Source organism: Ovis aries, chromosome 3, assembly GCF_016772045.2.
Source record: "Ovis aries strain OAR_USU_Benz2616 breed Rambouillet chromosome 3, ARS-UI_Ramb_v3.0, whole genome shotgun sequence".
In the NCBI taxonomy this organism is placed as follows: Eukaryota; Metazoa; Chordata; class Mammalia; order Artiodactyla; family Bovidae; genus Ovis; species Ovis aries.
In genome coordinates this window covers 5,424,999-5,445,532 of record NC_056056.1, presented here as the reverse complement: position 1 = coordinate 5,445,532, position 20,534 = coordinate 5,424,999, and the positions used below count along the sequence as shown (strand labels likewise).

At 55.7% G+C, this 20,534-nt stretch overlaps 1 protein-coding gene and 1 long non-coding RNA gene across 2 annotated transcripts in view; one reads left to right on the top strand and one right to left on the bottom strand.

Moving 5' to 3' along the window:
• The first annotated feature begins 4,101 nt into the window (after nt 1–4,101).
• PLPP7 (phospholipid phosphatase 7 (inactive)) lies at nt 4,102–19,356 on the top strand. The gene is made up of 2 exons (XM_004005579.5): nt 4,102–5,127; nt 18,058–19,356. Exons 1-2 carry the CDS (start codon nt 4,677–4,679, stop codon nt 18,420–18,422), a joined length of 816 nt encoding a protein of 271 aa, XP_004005628.2. The 5' UTR covers nt 4,102–4,676; the 3' UTR covers nt 18,423–19,356.
• The window catches only part of LOC132659548 (uncharacterized), a 33,450-nt gene continuing 22,406 nt past the window's right edge, over nt 9,491–20,534 (bottom strand). Inside the window, exon 2 of the long non-coding RNA XR_009600092.1 lies at nt 9,491–19,907. This is a non-coding gene — a long non-coding RNA (uncharacterized LOC132659548). The remainder of the gene's footprint in view (nt 19,908–20,534) is intronic.

Genomic DNA, 20,534 nt, shown 5'->3' with positions numbered 1-20,534 from the left:
GGAGAGGGTAAGGGGTATTGGGGTGACTTTGAACCCCGAGGTATCCCACTGGCTCACGCCATGATTCAGAGAGAACCCCTTCACCTCTGAGCTCTGCTGTTCTCGTTTGTGCCTCTGGGACTAAAAGCCTATGAAGTTGCGGCAACCGTTGAGCACAGGTTTAGCTCTGAGTCTGCCGAGGAGCAATGTTGAGTACAAGTTATTGGTAAATACGCTCAGTAGTAGTAGTCGATCTATCTTAAACATTTAGAGACAATGAATAGCAAGTGTCTATGATGTATAAGCAGCTCTAGGCCCCAGGATGTGGCCAGAAAACCTCTCCTGCCTTCAAGTCACAGGCCATGTAGCCCAGCGGTTGGGGCAAGGACTTTAGGCTGAGTCCTGAGTCACTTCATTGCACACCACACACTCCTCTCTCAGTAACGGCCAGGGCTAGAAGAGAGGTTATACGCACCAAGGGCCAGGTGAGGCGATGGTTCAGAGAGGCCAGGTGGTCTGCAGGCATGCAGCCACCTCTGTCCTGCCCATTGCTCTTGTGTGGGGAGGGGGGCCTGACACATAGCAGACCCCAAAAAGTGTTCCAGGGGCTTCCCTAGTGGGCCAGTGGTTAAGACACTGTGGTTCCAGTGCAGGGGGCACAGGTTCAATCCCTAGTCAGGGAACTAAGATCCCTCCTGCCACAAAGTCAGGAAAAAAAAAAAATTAAGTGTTCCAAGAGTAAGCGAATGAGTGAGTGATAAATGAGGCCAAGTGGATAGGGAACAGAAAAACTGAGGGAAACGGAAAAACTCACGGCTGGGAAGACAGCCTTCTGGCTCAGAGTTATAGGGATCAGCCAGCCCACATCTTAACTCTGGTCTTGCTTGATCAGCTCTGTGGCCTCGTAGGTGATGTCACCACTCTAGCCTTTTCTTCCTCGGCTCTAACACAAGAAGAGTGTGGTTAGACGTGCCATGTTGGCTAGATGTGTCTCTGACCTTGTCCTGGTTTTCTGGGTCTGGGCACTGCGGTAGGTGGCTTAGGTTGACCCATCAGATCTCACAGGGTTGCTTCCAAACACACCGTTTTATCTGGTACTTGCTGCTGTGGCCACTTATTTACATTCTGCCTAAGTGCACAGGGGTGCGTGTGTAAGGATGGCTATGCCATCTAGTACTTAATAGTTTTGAATAGTCACAAAGTAGAAACAATCTACATGCCTAAAAACAGAGAATTGCTTCTACAAAGTTTGGCCCATCCACATGACAAAGTACCAAGCAGTCGTTGAAAACTGATGGGTTGCCATGGAGACATTGCCAGGTCTATATTGTTACATGAAAAGGGAGAGGTTAAAAGGATATATAAATACAGTCATATTTTAAACGCATATCTGTTTATCTCTGTATTTGCTATACATAGATACAGTTTAATAGATATTCTTTCTGATTGTTAAAGTAATACTTGGTTGTCATAAAACATTTCAATAATTGGAAATGAGAAGTGCGAATTCCTCTGTAACCTGACCGTTCTCATGTTAACAGTTGTGGCACCCAGGCAATAGAGTTACTTTTTTTTTTTTTTTTTTTTGCAGCACCATGCAGTGTGTAGGCTCTGAGTTCCCTGACCAGGGATGGAACCTGTTCCCCTGCAGTGGAAGTGCAGAGTCTAAACCGCAGGACCACCGAGGCAGTCCAGGGTTACACCTGTATTACATCATCTGTATTCATTGACTTTATTGCTGTAAGACTGTAACATTTGACGATAAGGAAAAATAAGGCTATTGGTAAAAATATATTGTTTTGGAAACTGGCTAGTTATTTCACAGGTGTATATACTATCTCCCCAACTATACAGAACTATAAGCAGGAAGAGATCAATGAAAGCATCAATTCAATGGATGAATGAATTCTAAGATGCTCAGAAGTGGGATGGTGTAGCCTGTGGTAGGAGCTCATAAAGGGATGGTGCCTGTTTCTCAGTTGCCTGAGAAGGTGAACTGGGTCACCCCAGCTTACAGATGGAGGGGCAGGTCTCTGTCTGAGTGAGCCCCCTGGGGGAGAAAGAGAGGCCAGGAGTGCTGGCAGGACGTATCTGTGGTCAGTAAAGTAGAGGAAGCTGAGCTGGGGTTTGAACCCAGGGTTGACCCAATCCAAAGCCCACTTTTCACCACTCCTGGGCCAAAGTCCAATCAGACTCCATGGCCCTCCCCAGAATGGAGCCCACTGAAGCCCTGGGAACCTGCCAGCAGCTCTTGCCAGGCCAAGTTGCTGACACAGGCCTCTGGATATTAATAGCCCCTCTCTGGGCTGGGCTCCTCCTTCCCTCCCGAGGTCAGCCTGGATCATGGTCCCCACCCAGGAAGAGTGGGGTGAATGCCCTGGTGGAAAGCTGAGCGGACACATCCCAGTCCCTGTGGCCTGCAACATCTGAGTCTGGAGGCCCCAGGGACTTCTTGGGAGTTGGGCCTCACCTCTTCTGGGTTTCACCCCACTGAGCCTCAGCTTCCTCATCGGTAAAGTGGGCATGACATCATGACTTAGCCGGAAGGTTGGTTACATGGTGTCATAAGCTAGAACACAGAGAGACCACGGTACACTGCCTGCTCGCCGTGCGTTCTGCACCCGACTTCACGTGCATCCGTCCAGGTTCAGGGTGGGGCCACGCCATGGCCACACCCAGGAAGGTGGGATGTGACTCAGTGTGGGACATCCTCCTCTGTGGCTGCATGGTCTGAGTGGAACATTCTGGAAGAGAAGTGCCAGGAATCCACAAGGAACCCCAGACTAAGGATTCCTGGGGTCTGGCTTCTCACCAGCCAGGTATGGAGGAGGGGCCAGACTTCAGGGGGGCAGGTGGGTGCTTCTGAAAGAGTCACTCAGAGGGAGAGAGGTCTTTGCCGCCTTTGTAAAAAAAGACCAGTTCCTAACCCAGAGGCTTGAAGGCTCGCTACGTGGCAGGGACCCTGCTCAGCATTGTACATCAGTGAGACAACATCTCTCTGACTTCACAATAGCCCTTGGAAGGTGGACACTAGTATTCCTGTGTTACAAGAGGAAAAACAAAACAGACTAGCCCAGAGAGGCCAAGTGACTTGCTAGAGGTCCTACAGCTAGTTGGTGGCAGAGCCCCAGGTCATCCCCCGTCTGCCTGACTCTGGAGCCCCCAGGCTGGTCCCAGGCGACCAGAGAGCATGCACCCCACCCAGGCAGCTTCCTGTCCTTGGGAGTCTGTGGACCTGCTCCCTGGGAAGCTGTGGGGTGGGCCTGGGGCTTCCCAGGGGCAGGAGGGGGCTCCATGCTTGGAAGGAATCCTGTCCTCATCCCAGGCCTTGGCTGCTATAATAAATCATGACAGCAGGGCATTCGCTTCTAATTCTGCTGGTTGCCCTAAACCAGCGGCTTCCGTTTGAGCCCAGGCCCGGTCAGCCCTTAAAGGGCTGTCAGATTGGGTTTCCACAGCGAGGGAGGCCCGAATCAAACCCTGAATCCTCCAACTCAAATCGCTCTTGGCCTGCTCTTCTCTGGATTGGCGGCCTCTCTTGCCCCCTCGGTCCATGTACCACCACGCGGGCTCCCAGACCTCACAGCAGGCAGGAGGAAGGCTCTCCCCTATCCGAGGCCACTCACCTGCTCTTCCTTCTGGGGGAAAGCCCCCCACGACCCCCAGGCCAGGCCTGGGGCCCTGTTCTATGATCCTGAAACATATCCGCGTGATGCTTGCAATCATTCACACATGTCATTCACTTAATACCTGCTGAACTATACTTTCTCCAGGGGACAGGGATGCACGTGGTGTGTTCCCTTTGCTACAGTGCCAGGCACCTTGTGTGGCACCAGGAGCTCGGAAAATATTTACAGGTTGCCCGAAGCTGCTACAGTGATCCCATCCTCCACAAAGCTCCAGGCAGCGGAGGCCACCTCCAAGGGGCAGATCCATTACCAACCAATTCATTACCCCTCCCTCGAATGGAAATCAAGTCTTACAGATTGAACAGTCGTGCACTGAAGCCAAATTCAAGACTGAAAAATGTCAAAACCCAGCCTGCCAGCTTAATGAAATGCTGGCACGGAGGGGAGGGGCTGGGCTCAGCCCCGCCCCCAGCAGACCCAGAATGATGCTGTCAGTGACGTCATTCACCCCATCCGGTGTCCGGAGAAGCCTCTGGCCCGGGCTCTGCTGTCTGGTCCATGGGACCAGATCCAAGCCATCCAGGCCAGTGGGGCAAGTGGGTCTGGCTCCCCGGGCTCTGGGCTGCTCAGAAGGAAGCTGATTAAAGCAGGGGTAAGTCAGGGGCCCACCGCTGGGCCTCTGGCTAGGGGCTCAGCCGAGGCCAGACCTGTAGGACTACATTTCCCAGAGTCCCCCAGGTCCCCCAGAGCGAGCCATTGGGAGATTTAAATAGCCCAGGCCCGAGGCAGCCAGGCCGCAGCTGTGGACGCGTGTGCCTCCCGGTGGCTCCATTGGCGCTGGCCGGCACTGGGGGGCTCGATTGGCTGCCCGGCTGGCACTGACATTCCCCAGGAGCCCGGTGGCAGCCGGAGGTAAACAGCCATGTGCAGGCCCGCTCTCTATATTTAACATCTGCCGAGGAGCCAGCAGGGAGGCAGACAGCAGGGGCGGCTCCGGCGCTCCTGTCTTTGGGGGAGAAGGGCCTCGCGGCCAGGCTGGTACCGGCCCTTGCCAGGCGATCGTCAACCATGCCAGCCTCCCAGAGCCGAGCCCGGGCCCGGGACCGCAGCAACGTCCTCAACCGGGCCGAGTTCCTGTCCCTGAACCAGCCCCCCAAGGGGGCCCCGGAGCCCCGCAGCTCGGGCAGGAAGGCCTCGGGCCCCTCGACACAGCCCCCAGCCCCTGGGGACGGGGCCCGCGAGCGGCGCCAGTCCCAGCAGCTGCCCGAGGAGGACTGCATGCAGCTCAACCCCTCCTTCAAGGGCATCGCCTTCAACTCCCTGCTGGCCATTGACATCTGCATGTCCAAGCGCCTGGGGGTGTGCGCAGGCCGGGCCGCGTCCTGGGCCAGCGCCCGCTCCATGGTCAAGCTCATCGGCATCACGGGCCACGGCGTCCCCTGGATCGGGGGCACCATCCTCTGCCTGGTGAAGAGCAGCACGCTGGCCGGCCAGGAGGTGCTCATGAACCTGCTTCTGGGTGAGTGCACCCGCCCGTCGTCCGCCACCCACCCTGCCAGGCCTTGGGAGGGAGCCGGACCCACCCCGCCCCTGCCAGGGTCAGTGGGGCCCCTCAGAAACTGACTGGAACAATCTAATGAGGTTAGCAGGAAGGGTGCCCCAGAAACAGGCAAGCCTCCGGCTTGGGGAAAGAGGGAGCTGAGGATGTCCAGACCATAGTCCCCTGCAAAGCGGGAGCCTTGAGAATGCAGAGCCCCAGCGGGAACTTCTGAGGAAGAGCTCTGCCCTGGGCAAAGCACATCGCTGACCAGAAGCAATTTGGAGGGGGTGCCGGAGGCCTTGAGGGATGTGTCCAGGAGTCTGGCGGGTGCTCTGGAGTGGGATGTCTAACCCTGTCACTCCCATCCCATGGATAGGTCCTTGAGTTCCTAGGCTGCTTGCAGGCAGCAGTTGGGAGCTGCCCACCCTCCCCCATCACCCTGCTTGGCTCAGGGACCCTGAAAGCCCCCTGGGATCCCTGGCAGGTGTGGGGGTGCAATCTGGGGCTCCCACCCACTCAGGGCCTCCTGGAGTGCTTACCTGCTACTTCCCTCGGGGAGTCGCTGGAGGAGAGGACCTGGGGAGCTTTGGTTTGTTTGCAAAGTCTTTGCCACCGGCGTCTCGGTCGAGCACTGCCCCGTGCCAGGTGCCACGTGGGCCCATGTGGAAGGCAGGCCCTCCCCTCTACCCAGGAGGTAATGCCCAGCCCCCGTCTGGCCCACCCTCCGGGCGCCTCCAGATCCCCAAGGTGCTCGGGCCCCTCTGCCGCCACCCTCCAAGCTGGGCCATGTTAACCTCTGGGCCCTTCTCAGCACAGCCACCATTTGGGACACAAGTGGGGGGCGAGGGGGCATGGCTCAGGCTAAGCCAACACTGACAAGGGGTCCCAGTACCGAAGGGATGTGGGTTGGACCCCTGAGAACTGCCATCCAGGAGAAGTTAGAGTAGCTGTGAGTCTTCCCGCTCTGGTCTCAGAGCATCTGGGGTGGGTGCTGCTGGTGGGATGTGGGAAGGGCGAAGCAGCAGACGTTCACGCAGGACATGCCGGGTCTGGTACCTCGGTGTTTTCTTGTGCTTGTTTCTAAATGATCCGCGTTACTTGCTGTTATTCCCAAATAAGTAGTCACAACGTGGCTGCTGCTCTTCCTGTTCCCACTTCACAGATGAGGAAACTAAGCCTCCTGGAAATAAAGCAACCTGGCCAAGACTTCAGAACTTGAGATTTGCACCAAGTTTTGCCTGACATCCCGGCCTGTGCTCTTTCCGGGCACCTGGAAAGCCCTGGGCTTGGGATGGAGGGGCAGAGCACGGTGGCCGGGGGGTTTTGGGGGGCAGTGCAGAACCATGGTCTTGCCATCTAGTGCCCGTTGAAGCCTCAGACAGAGCAATGACTCAAGAAAACTGTGAAGGGAGGGTGCGGTCAGGTTGCCTGGTGTCCAAGGACGAGCGTGGGAAAGTGTCCTTGAGCCTCTCTCTCAACCCCGCTCCCTAGACCCGTCCGCACGGTCCGTCCATGTATGATGTTGGAAGTGGTGAAGCTGTGCTGGTGATTCATTCAGCGCTTACTCTGTGCCTGGTGTTTCATAAACCACGTCATCACATATCATCCTCACCACAACGCCCAGGGAGAAGCTGCTATTCTCCCTGTTTAAAGAGGGAGAAACTGAGGCAAACAGAGACGCTTTGCCCTCAACCATGTGGCTAGTTAGTGATGGAGCCGGGACTGGAACTGACACCACTCTGGCCGCTCAGGACGAGGCTTCCGGCTTTTACCAGCAACCAGATTCTGTGCACACAAAGTTGTTTGTTTTGTAGGACAGAGAACAGGATTCGAGAACTCTCCCTTCTTGAACAAGAAGGATAGTTGTTTCTCAGTTTTTAAAAACATCATTTAGTGATCTCCACTTAGATACCAAGTACTATGCCGTGGATGTCTTGTGTTTCATGATGTTAAAATCTTTTTAATGATAGTATAATGTAAATTTTAATATACCCACTACACAGATGAGTTAACTGAGGCTCACAGGAGTCGAGGGATTTGTCCAACACCACATATCTGTAAGTGGTAGACCCAGGAACCAAGACAAGTCCTCTAGGCTACAAACCCCTTGCCTTCCCGCTCCCTTTTGGCCTGCAGGTCGGGCAGACCAGTCCACATTGAGGAGATACCTGCAGAGAGGTCTCCCTTTTACCAGCAGTTTTGCTGGTGTATCCAGGTACCAAGACCATGGAGGGAAAAAGAGCCTGGCCCAGAGAAACTGCTCAGAGCAGGCAGGGTGGTCTGTGGACCTGCATTCTCGGTGGGGATGTGGACCCAGAAAAGCAGCAAATAACCAAGCTGGGTTGATCCCACGGCTCTGCCCTGCCCTGCCAAGAGCAGCTGCCCACACTGCCTTCTGCCCGGGATGGCAGACCGCCCTTGAGGGAAAAGCTGCACAGAGCAGTCTATCCCTTAGTCTTTGGGACCCTGGGCCTGGGGGCAGGGGCTTTCAACCCTGGAGCCCTGAGGTTGGTATGGACTTGTCCTGGTCCTCTCCCTGACCCTTCCTCACTCTGGTCAAGTCAGTTCCCATCGCTGAGCCTCAGTTTCTTCATCTGTACATGGGGCATCAGGGCTGTGGTGGGGACTCAAGAGGAGCTGGCAAAGCACCAGGCACAGTGGGTGGCAGGTGGACGTGGGCACTGCAGGGCCCAGAGGGATGAGGGGCCCAGCCCAGTCCTGCCTGCCTACTCTGAGCACCAGGGATCCAGCAGAATCCTGGGGGCAGAGCCTCCATGGTACCGTTGAGACCCCGGCTCTCCTCGGCCCCGAAGGGGAAAACTCAGGAGCCTTGGGAAACGGAGCTCCAGCCACTGGACCCGGGAGAGTCCCAGCTGGGCCGGGAGGAAGTCCTCCCTTCTGCTCCCCGAAATCCACCTCCCTTGCGGAGGGCTATGATGTGTTGCACAGACCTGGAAGCCTCAAAGCCAAAAGGGGTCTTAGCAGCTGGCACAAGCTTGGCTCCAGAGTTGGAGGGACCTGGGTGCACATCCCAGCCAGGCTGTGGGACCTGGGGCAAGTAACTTGGCCTCTCTGAGCCTCATTTTCCTCATCTGTCTAGTGGGTTGCTGGGATACTCCCCTGAAGAATTACACATGGCACATACCCACGCCAGCTAATGCTTGTGGAAGGCAATCAACATTAGCACCCTCATCACCATTGCCATCGTCAAAAGAAGTCCCAGGTCCAGGGTCGATCCAGGTCCCCTCCAAGCTCTAGGCACCTGTGACATGACCTGATTCCCCCTTTGTCCTCTCTCTGCAATGCCCGGCTTATGATCCCAAAGCAGGCAGGTAATAGGGGACCTGGGCCATCCCCATTCACCAGACCCATCCTGGTTTCCCCCCGGGCCCATCTTCAGGAGGAAATGGTTTCCATGTCTTATTTCCATGATCTATAAAATAATCCTAATTGAAATGTCCCTGATTATGAAAACTATATATTCCTTCTTTTGTATGTCATTTTTTTTATTGTGGTAAAATAGACATAACCTAGAACTTACCGTTCCAGCCATTTTTAAGTGTACACCAGTATGCAGTACAGGCTTCCCAGGCGGCTCAGCGGTGAAGAACCTACCTGCCAGTGCAGAGGACTTGGGTTCCGTCCCTGGGTCGGGAGGATCCCCGGGAGAAGGAAACGGCAACCCACTCCAGTACTCTTGCCTGGGAAATCCCACGGACAGAGGAGCCCAGCGGGGCTACTGTCCATAGAGTCAGAGACGACTCAGCAACTAAACAGCAAGAACGTTCAGCACATTCTCACTGTTGGGCAACCACCACCATCATCTCCAGAACTTGGCGATCTTCCCAAGCTGAGTCTCTATGTCCATAAACACTAACTCCCCGCTCCCCCTGCCCGCAGCACCCAGCACCCACACTTTCTGTTTCTGTGAATCTGATTCGTCTAGGGACCTCGTGTCGGTGGCGCCGCACAGTGTCTGTCCAGTGTCAGTCTTGTTTCCCTAAGTACCCCGTCCTCAGGGTGCAGCCGCACCGTAGCAGGTGTCAGCGTCTCCTTCTTTAAGGCTGAATGGTGCTCCATGGTGTGGAGGGACCATGTTTTGCTTATCCAACATCTGTTAGTGGACCCTTGGGTTGCTTCTAGCTTCTGGCTATTTTGAATAATGCTGCTCTGAACGTGAGGGTACAGATATCTGTACAAGCCCACGCTTTCACTTCTTTCGGGTGTACACCCAGGATGGAATTGCTGGAACAGATGGTAACCCCAGGTTTAATTTTTGAGGAACCCCCCAGGCTGTTTTCCACAGCAGAAGAACCGTTTTACATTCCTGCCACCTGTGCACAAAAGCTCCAATTTCTCCACAAGTGTTCTTGGCCAGCATTTTTTTTTTTTTAATAATAGCTGTTTTAATGGGTGTGAAAAGTGGTGTCTCATGGTGGTTTTGATTTGTGCTTCCTTAGTGATAAGTGGCGTTGAGCGCCTTTTCATTATGTATCGTTACGATAAGGAGAATTCAAGCCAGGACAGATGACAAAGCAAGGGAGGAATTCCTTGGTGGTCCAGTGGTTAAACCTCCAAGCTTCCAATGCAGGGGGTGAAGTTTCAATCCCTGGTCAGGGAACTAAGGTCCTGCATGCCTTGAGGCCAGAAAAAATTTTAGTTAAAAAAAAAAAAAAAAAGAATGTCTCCCTTAAGCCCCTTCCCCAGGAATAACCGCTGCTGCAGTTTGGGTCATGAGTCTCTGGATGTTTCTGTTTGCTTCTAAAATGACCTCCTGCCGTGTTTTGCCCAGCTTGGCCTCATTCTCACGGCCCTTTCAGGCCTGCTGGGCCACGTACCTCCCATCTGGGCCCCCCTGAATCCCTTCCCATCAAGCATGAGGGGTTCGGAAACCAGAATCAACTCCCTCAGCCTAGCAGCACTCCCCTGCCAACTCCCTGCAAGCATCTCACAGCATCCCCTCCCCCAACCCAGCCTCTGCTCACCCACCCCCCAAATAATCTGTTCTTTCAGCTCCCCCAGCCCCTACTCTGGGGGACAGCATAGGTGACAAGCCCTCCTCGAGGCTTGCATAGCCTGTCCCTAGTTGATGGATATTTAGACTGATCCCAAACCCTCACTGTCGGGAGCACTCCAGCTAGAGACACCAGCTCAGTTCCGCAGAAAGAGAACGTTTTCCACCCTTCCCGTCTCATCATCTCAGTGCAGCTCAGCAAAAAGGTCCCTCCAGTTGGTCTCTGGCTGCCCCCAGACGGGGTCAGGGCCCCCGTGTAGGGAGGGGAGCTACTGGGGGGGCCCCCTTCTGTGTCACTCAACTCCCCCAGCCAAGCCTGGTGCCCTTAGACTTCTATCTATACCCATGATTTTGTTTTCCTTGCGCCCAGGCGGTCTTCTGAGATGAATCAAGCCACTTTAATATCTGGGTTCTTCAGGTGAGAATTAGGGAAACCTGCAAAGTTCTAGAACTCGCTTCCAGCCAGGGGAGTTAGGGACAGACCGGGACACTCGTGTCAGCCCCCCAAGCCTGGGCACCGAGGGCCAGGGCAGGGTGTCTGACTGAAGGCAGGGCCACTGTGGTCAGGAAAGATGCCCAGTTTGTGCACACACACACACACACTGCTCACACCAACAGAGCAGAGGTCCCAGTGCCAAATGCCTGGAGTGTTTCTGCCTCCTCTCAGGGTTTCCCTTCCATCAGCCTCTCTGCTCACTGCCCACCTCCCCAGAGCTCTGTTCTTTTACAGCAGTGTACTGGTTTTTAAAATAACTGTTGCGTGTGCGTACGCATGCCCTAAAACACACAAGACATAAAATTTGCCATTTTAACCATTTTTAAGTGTCCAGCTCAATGGCATTACGTTGTACAGCCATGCCCACCACCCATCTCCTGAATTTCTTTCATCTTCCCCAGCTGAAACTCTGCACCCAGTAAGCACTAACTCCCCAGCCCTTGGCATCCTCTAATCTACCTTCCCTCTATGAATCTGTCTGTCCTAAGGACCCCATGAAAGTGGAATCATGCAGCATTTGTCCTTTTGTAAAAATAACTTTTTAAAAACGTACACAGGTCATGCCTCTTCACAGTCAGGAAATAATGTTAATGCAGAATTACAGAAAGACAACAAAAATGAGCCTCATCCTCCTACCCAGTGAGAAGCACAGTTAACATTTAGAGCGGTGCCTTCCAGACTTTTTTCACTGCGTATGGACACATTTACATCTTAATTTTACAAAAACGGCATTATCCTACTGTAAATCTGGTGTGGTCATTGGCCTTTTCCACTTAAACCCCAGAGCTGTCCTTCCGTGGCTATAAATACACATCTGCTTCATCATTCGCAGCGGCCCCAGAGCGCTCCGTCGTCTAGACTTGGCCGCAGTCTGGCCCATCTGTCTCCAACTCAAGGGCATCGGGTTGGTGCGGGGTTTTCAGCATCACGAAGGATGCTGCAATGGACATCCTTGACCGTGAATCGTGTCTCCCTATTTCCCAGGGAGACAGTCCTACCCATGGAAGGGCTGAGTCAAGGGAGGCCTGCCGTAGAGACTTCTGAATCTGAATCCAAAGCCCTTCAGAAAGTTTAGACCAATTTACACCAGCACCACCACCCCAGAGCACCAACTGGGCTATTGCCCCAGTTACTAGAGGGAATAGAATGGGAGATCAGAGGCCACAAGAGTGGGTACCCCTCCTCCCAGCCCCAGGCACTGTCTGCTCCTGGCGGGGTCCACAGCTGCCCCTTCCTCCCTCCTCCCTGGCCTGCCCTGCTGCTGAACTGGTCCCATGGTGAGCATCTCAGGGGGAGCAGCCAAGCTCGGGGGACCAGGAGGAATCTCCCCAGCAGCAGCCCCGCTCACCAGAGTGGGAGAGAAAGTGAGCGCCAAGGCAGGTTCTTGCCACCTCTGAGGCACCCGCACATCAGGGTAATAGTTGTGCTTCCTACAAGGGGGTTAGGCATCTGAGCCACCCACCTGGTGAGAGGGGCAGGGAGTGGAGATTGTTGGTGGGGGCCCAGCCCTGCAGACCAGGCAGCCTTCAGAGTAGCTTCTGGAACGACCCTGTTCTATCAACGAAGGGAGGAAGCTCAGCAGGAGGGCTGTGCCAAGGTCATGAAGTTCACAAGCAGCTGACCTTGAGGCCCGCCTCTGATCCTGGAGCCCAGGCGTGCAGCCTCTGCCCTACTTGATGGCAGTGAGCGGAGGCCCGGGGAGGTTAGGCCACCAGCCTGGGTCACACAGTGCTGCGGTTTTGGCCCCTGAACTTGCTGCCAAGCAGACCTGTCCTCATGGGCAGGGGGCCCTGCCTCCCTCCTGGTCCAGAAAGAATACCCTGTGAGCGGAATTTGCGGAGCCTTGAGTGACGGAGCCATTTGCTTCTATTTCCGGGCGCCAGGGTATGTGCTGACGTGTTAGAATCAGTCACAAGAGGGCTGGCCACGGTGCTGGGGGAGGGGAAGGCAGCCTGGGGGTGCAGTGGGGGGAGCTTGCGGGGGAGGCCCCAGGGCCATCAGCTCTGCTGGGGAGCCACCCCCCACAGCCTCATCTACACCCAACCCTCAAAACCCGGTAGCAGCAATAGTAGGGGGAGAGACCACGGGTTCATCACACCTGTAGAGAAGCCCCCTTTAACTTACTGCCCATCTCTGCACCCCCCTGCCCTCAGTCATCTGGTACCCTGCCAGCCTGGTTCACCAGCCCCAGGCCTGGCCCTAGCCTAACACACTCAGGAAGCAGTGGGACCCAAGACCTATAGGTCAAGTGAATGAATGAAGGGCCCCGAAAGCCCAGGGCAGAGGGGCAGTTTTCACCTTATGGCCTCAAGGGACAGAGCCAGCCAAAAATAACAGATTTCCAAAGGCCCAGATGTGGGGTTTTCAAATCATGGCACACAGCCAGCCTCAGAAGCCTCTCAGGGGACAGGGGACGCTCCCCCATTTCCAATAGCCCCAGTGACAGCCATGGGGCTACTTCTCTTATCCGTTCATATGCTGAGTCTCTGTTGTTCAGTCACTCAGGCATGTTGGACTCTCTGTGACCCTGGGCTGCAGCACGCCAGGCTTCCCTGTCCTTCACCATCTCCCAGAGTTTGCTCAAACTCAGGTCCACTTCTTTGCGACCCTGGACTGCAGCATGCCAGGGTTCCTTGTCCTGCACCATCTCCCAGATTTCGCTCAAACTCGTGTCCATTGAGTCGGTGATGCCATCCAACCCTGTCATCCTGTCGCCCCCTTCTCCTCCTGCCCTCAATCTTTCCCAGCATCAGGGTCCTTTCCAATGAGTTGGCTCTTTGCCTCAGGTGGCCAAAGTATTGTAGCTTCAGCTTCAGCATCAGTCCTTCCAGTGAATATTCAGGGTTGATTTCCTTTAGGTTTGACTGGTTTGATCTTGTAATCCAAGAGACTCTTAAGAGTCCTTCAGCACCACAATTCGAAAGCATCAGTTTTCTGGCACTCAGCCTTCTTTATGATCCAGCTCTCACATCCCATTGATTACACGACTGTTGGAAAAATCATAGCTTTGTCTTACATTGGGAAAAAATGTTTTGCTGCTAAAAAAGTTTGAAAGGTGTGGGTCTAGCTCGATTCCTTGCCCATTGGTCTCGACAGTCCTCGAGGAGAGCTGGGACACCTGGCCTGGGGGCAGCGGGCAGCAAGGCAGAAACCCACCTGGCCTCCAGCCTCTACATCAGACTGAAGCCCTGAGCCCAGCTCCCCGGTCCCAGGCAGCCTGTGGAAGAGCAGATGCTGCCCCTCCCCCCTGCTTCCTCCTGGAACCCAGAGGCTTCCTCTGGGCACCTCTGCTGCAGTCCACACTCGTCTGGGAAAGCAGATTCATGCCAGCGAGAATTCACCAACTTGCTGAGCCCTGGTATTCAGCTGAGAAACCTGGTCACTAATTAGATAGATGGCCCACATGGCTTAGACGGTAAAGAATCTGCCTGCAATGTGGTAGACCTGGGTTCAGTCCTTGGGCTGGGAAGATCCCCTGGAGAAGGGAATGGCAGCCCACTCCAGTATTCTTGCCTGAAGAATCCCATGGACAGAAGAGCCTGGCAGGCTACAGTCCATGGGCTTGCAAAGAGTCAGATACAACTGAGCGACTCACACACACACACACACACACACACACCACATTTTCCTAGTGGCCAGTGTCACGGTTCTGTTTAGGGGCCCCATCCTGGTCCACATCAGTCCCACCCCCAAGCCACCAGCCTAGGGTGCTGTGACCTTCCTTCAGGTGCTGAGGGTCTCGGAACCAGATCATTTTGACGCCGATGGGACCTCAGAGAAGGAAGTCCTTTTGCTGGTGCACTTGCTCAATACAGCCCAGCCTCCAGGGTCTGAAAGCCTGGCTCAGGCCAGGCTGGGGCTTTGGAGAACAAGAGCAGCTGTGCCCTGGACCAGCATGTACCGGGCTATTCTAAGTACTTCATAGACACTAGGAGCTCATCTCATCCTGCGAGAACCCTTGTTACAGGTGGGCAGACTGAGGCTCCTACAGGTGAAGGCACTTGTTGAGCCGAGGAGCTGGGACTGGAACCCCACCTGTGACTCTGAAACCTGCAAGTTTAACCCCTTACCTGTGAACTGCCTCCTCCCCGGGTGGCGACAGCCTGTCATGAGGTCGGGGAGCGGCCTTTCTGGCCTGGAAAGGACTGGCTGCCTCCTCTCGGCCTGGCCTCGTCCCTTCGCTGCTCCATTGGGCTCAGGGTCCCCGGGGCTCAAATGCCACCACCTTCCTTCAACTTCCACTTGCCCTTTTGGTCCCCTATGTCCTGCTGGGACTGTGGCCCCTGTGTCCCATGGACTCCAGATGCGCCCAGCCTCAACCTGGGTTAGCAGCCTGCATGCTGGAAGGTCTGAGCTCCTGGGAACAAGTTGCCATGGGAACATGGTGCAGAGGGGGCGGGGCATACAACAAGGTGGGCTCCCTCTGTTAGACTCCTCCCCGCCTCCATGGACCAGCAGCCTCTGCATCCACCACTTCCTGCTTCTGCCCCCTCCCTGGGTGGCCAGGATGGACAGACATCAGCTGGCCCTGTGGCTAATGAGAGGGGCAGGCCCCAGGGAGGCCAGGGCTTCAAATCCCCAACGAAGACCCCAGACTGCAAGCTGCAACCCTGCAGAGGGCAGGGAAAGAGGAGTCCTGCTCTGCCCAGGGAGCGCAGTGCTACCCAGGTGTCTGGAAGTCCAGCCCACGGACCACCAGATAAATACCCTGGGACACTCCAGACACTGCAGCTGGCCAGTTTCAAAAGCAGGTTACAGAACAGTGTGTGTGGAGCATGTCACAGCTTTTATTAAATCAACGCTCTGTAGGTGGAGAGAAGGTTCTGGGATGGTGGCTATCTCTGGGTGGCAGAATTACAGGCGATTTAAAATTTTTAAAATTCTGTCTCCTGTTTTATAAGTTTTCTACAGTGAACATCAATTGTGTCATTTTTTCCCCAAAGTTTTTTTTTTTTTTTCCCATTTCTGAACAAGAACAATTGCAGGGCAACAATTTTGGTTATCTCCTGCCAAGTTTCCAGGGAAGCCTCCAGCGCTAGGCTGCCCTGATCTGTCGTTTGATACTAACCTTCCACCCTTCTCTGGCCCTCCTTGTATGCCAGGCCCTGGGGGCACCACCTTGTCTGGTCTGCTGGGGCATCCCTGTTTTAGCCCTGAACCTCTTATGTCCCCCAAACATTTCTGTCCCAAGCAAACCCAGGACAGTCAGTCACCCTGCAGGCACCGCGCCAGATCTCTGGATGCAGGTGGTTGTGATCTTGCCCTAGAGGTGAGAGAAGTTAGATGCCTTGCCCAAGGTCACAGGAGGCTCCACGGCTGGGACTCAAACCTGGGTCTCTGGGACTCTTGTGAGGCCCCACCTTGGCTGCCCAGGTGAAACTGGGGCCTTGGCTTGGGGCCCTCGTCTAATGGCCCAGAGAGGCAGGGCACCCTCTCCAAGGCCACACAGCGGGGTGCTGGTGGGGGCTGAATGGATAGAGATTCCTGTCTCCCTCAGGCTCCCCAAGTGGGAAAAAGCCCACCCCTCTACCTCCAGCCAGTACTCAGCTAACATGTGGAGACCTGCCCTTCCGTGTCTGATGCTGAGCAGAAGCCAGTGAACAAAACAGACACGGCTTGGCCCCACCTCCACGAAGGGATGATGTGAGGGAGGGAGCGAGAGCTGATGAGGAGCTGCTTACTGCCCAGGGGGGAAGCGCGGTGAGGATGACAGAGCGGAAGTCAGAGGGAGGGGAAAGGGAGCATCCGGACAGGAAGAGGAGCAGAGTAGGATGCTCAACCTCCAGGGCTCCTCTCGTCCCTGTAAAGGGAGGGCAACAGGGCTCCACTGCCTTGGGAAACAGTTTGGTGGCTTCTCAGGAAGTTCCACATCGTTACTGCATGATTGGCGGGCTTCCCTGGTGGCTCAGCTGGAAAAGAATCTGCCTGCAATGCGGGAGACTGGGTTCGATCCCCGGGTTGGGAAGATCCCCTGGAGACGGGAACGGCTACCTACTCCAGTATTCTGGCCTGGAGAATTCCACAGTCTGTGGGGTCACAGTCGGACATGACTGAGTGACTTTCACTTCACTGCAGGATGGTGCAATTCTACCCGTAGGAATGTGCCCCCAAAGAACTGCAAACAGGTTCTCAAACAGTCCTCATCCACAAATGTTCATAGCAGCATTGTTCACCACAGCCAAAAGGGGCAGGCCACCCAGACGCCACCAACAGATGAATGGATTAAAAAAAATCGTGGCAGGTCCAGACAGTGGAATAATAGGCAGCCATAAAAAAGGAGTGGAAGTTTTGATGCCTGCTGCAACATGGATGGGCCTCAAAAACATTACGGTACGGGAAAGAAGCCAGACCCGAAAGGTCTTACATTGTATGACTCCATTCATATGAAATGTAGGGGACAGGCAAATCCACAGAGCCGAAGGCAAATCAGGGGTTGCCAGGGGCTGGGGGAGGCGGACGGGGACCGATGGCTTAATGGGGACTGGGTTTCCTTTTGGGTGATGAAAACGTTTTGGAACTCAAGAGAGGTGGGTGTTTGCCCAATGCTGTGAATCCACTAGAAGCTGCTGAACTGTACCCTTAAAAATGGTTAATCGTATTCATAGTGTTAGTTGCTCGGTCATGTCCAACTCTTCGTGGTAGCCCACCAAGCTCTTCTGTCCGTGGGATTCTCCAGGCAAAAATACTGGAGTGGGTTGCCACTTCCTCCTCCAGGGGATCTTCCCAACCCAGGAATTGAACCCAGGTCTCCTGCACTGCAAGGGGATTCTTTAAAGTCCGAGCCACCAGGGAAACAGTTGTACGCATGGATCTCACTTCAACATAGAAAAGATAGGTATGGTGACACCCTGTTCTTGAGACTGGAGGGGACTTCAGTGAAGTTCTTAGGGAAAAACCAGCAGCCCAGGGCCCCTTTGGTCAGGATGAGATTCTCCAAGGTGCCCAGAGTGGCCCACGAGACCCCTGCTCACCGCTCTCTCATTCAGCACCTTTACCTGTCCAAACACCCCAGGGAGGGCTTCGCTAGTGGCTCAGTGGGAAAGAATCCACCTGCAATGCAGGAGATGCAGAGATGCAGGTTTGATCCCTGGGTCGGGAAGATCCCCTGGAGGAGGGCACGGCAACCCACCCCGGTATGCTTGCCTGGAGAATCCCCCGGACAGAGGGGCCTGGCGGGGCTACAGCCCGTGGGGTGGCAAGTGTCAGACACGACTTAGGGACTAAACCGCCACCACCATATCCCAGGGGAGTGTGCTCCAGGGAGAGGAAACAGCCACACGCGACGGCCCCGAGGTGGGAACCTTGCTGGGAGGTCCAAGTGGCCCAAGGGAGGAGGGGGTAGGGTGGGAGGGGGCAGGGTGGCGCTAACGACCTGGGGGCCCCCCTCTCCTGCCTGCAGCCCTGCTCCTGGACATCATGACGGTGGCCGGCGTGCAGAAGCTCATCAAGCGGCGCGGCCCATTCGAGTCGAGCCCCAGCCTCCTGGACCACCTCACCATGGACGTGTACGCCTTTCCCGCTGGACACGCCAGCCGCGCGGCCATGGTGTCCAAGTTCTTCCTGAGCCACCTGGTGCTGGCCGTGCCGCTGCGCGTCCTGCTGGTGCTCTGGGCCCTGTGCGTGGGGCTGTCGCGGGTCATGATCGGCCGCCACCACATCACTGACGTCCTCTCCGGCTTCGCCATTGGCTACTTCCAGTTCCGCCTGGTCGAGTTGGTGTGGATGTCCTCCAACACCTGCCAGATGCTCATCTCTGCCTGGTGAGCCGCCTGTCCATGGGGTGGCCCATCGGAGGACACGGGGCTGGCAGGCCAGGGGGAACCGGGCCGCCCCAGCTCATCCCCTCACCCCCATCTTGGTTGGAGGCTGGTGACGTCAGATGGGCCCGCCAGTGACCATCCCATCCCTCCCACTGTGCGGGGCACCCCCTGCCCCCTTAATCAGACTCTGAGTCCCTCTGTAGACGAGCTGGGGCCCAGCTGTGGGGACAGCCCTGCTGAGCTTCTGCTCTGGAGGGTACCAGGCCAGAACCACGCGGGGGGCCAAGTCTCGTCTTGTCCTTTCATCACCACAACCGTTGAGTTCCTGGCTGTGCCCACCTCACCGCAGCACGACGCCTGATGAAATACCCACAGCCCTCCGCCCAACGCAGGTGCCATCCCCATTAACGGTCACCAACAGCTTACTTAGGGCAGTGCTTTCCAAAGGGTGCCCCATCGGACACCTGCCTGCAAGATGCCTTGGGAAGAAAAATGGTCTTGTGGTCAAACAAATTTGGGAAATGCTGTATACACACTGGACGTCCACGGGGGCCGGGACTGTCCTAAAGGCTCTGACAAGTCCTGCAGAAAAGCTGCTTGTCAAACCTTGTTTAATCCATGTTTCCTAAACTTATTTGACCACAGAACCCTTTTCTCACAGAACAGCTAGGAACCCTCCAAGGAACCATGTTGCTCCAGGGGCGTTTGGGGAGACGCTGCCCAGGAGCAGAAGGGCCTGAGGCATGAGCTGGCCTCTCCTGGTGCCGGGCCCTGGAGCCCGGGGAGACCAGGTGTCTGGGCTGCTGCCCACGGAAAGCCTTGGGCGGCGGTGCCGATTTGGCCCCCAGGGGCCGGACTCTGAGTGACCTAATAGGTCGTGTCCAGGTCAGCCGTGCTGGATGTGCAATTCACGTGACAATACAGATGACATGCAGACATCTTGCCTGCGTGGGTGTTTTTCCTTCTCTGATGCAAGTTTCCAGGTGGGAGAGTCCCTGTTAACTTGAAGGTAGGGGAGCCGGTTGCTTTACCCCCAGTCAGGCCACAGGGTCAGGTGGTCAGGGAGCAGTGGGCTCCTGGGGCTGAGTTGCCCTTCTCCCCGAGGTCTGTGCTAGGGCTCCCTCCATCCCCAGGCCCTGCACTGGCCGCTCTACCCCAGGGCCTGGTTCTGATCAGTTTGGGAAGCCCTTACCATGGTGCCAACGGAGAGCTTCCCTGGGGGCCAAGACCCCCCTCGCCCCCCGCTGGCCAGGACCCTGCCCCAAGGATGTGGTCAGTACCAGGACAGGGGAGGCGGGACGAGGGAGACATCAGGGCCGACCAACCGTGGATTCCTCTCCTGGCTGTAGTTAAGGAAGAGCCACAGGCGGGCAGCTTAAAACAACCATGGCATGCTCTCTCTCAGTTCTGGAGGCTAGGAGTCCAGACTCGAGGTGTCAAGAGGGCCACGCTGCCTCGGAGACTCTGGGTAGAATCCTTAAGAATCCGCCTGCAATGCAAGAGACCGGGGTTCAGTCCCTGGGTTGAGAAGATCCCCTGGAGAAAGGAATGGCTACCCACTCCAGTGTTCTTGCCTGGAAAAGTCCATGGACAGAGAAGCCTGGCGGGCTACCGATGGAGCGACTAACCCTTCACTTTCACCTCTTCCGGTTTCTGGTGCTGGCTACGTCACTCTAACCCTTGCCTCTGTCATTTCGGGGCGTCTGTTGTCCATCTTCTCTTCCTATTGGACTAGGGCCCACCCCACTCAGAATGGCCTCATCCTAACTTACATCTTAATCACGTCTGCAAAGGCCCTTTCCAGATATGGTCACGTCTGTAGGTGCTGGGAGTCAGGATTGCAACCTCTCAGGGAGACACGATTGAACCGTAAGAGGCAGGATCCTCTGGGGGAGAGACAACTTCCTCTCCCTGCCGCCTCGCTGGGAGAGGGCAGAGATGTGGCCCAAGCCTGCCTAAGCGACCAGCTGCTGCTGCTGAAGGGCGGGGTCTCCCGGGCCCAGAGCACCACCCCCTCTGCCAGGCCCAGCCCTCCAGCCTGAATACCTTCTTCTCCAGATCCCACACCCTCAGGGGTCATGGTCCCCCAGGGCCAATCCCCTGCAGGTAGGCCCCA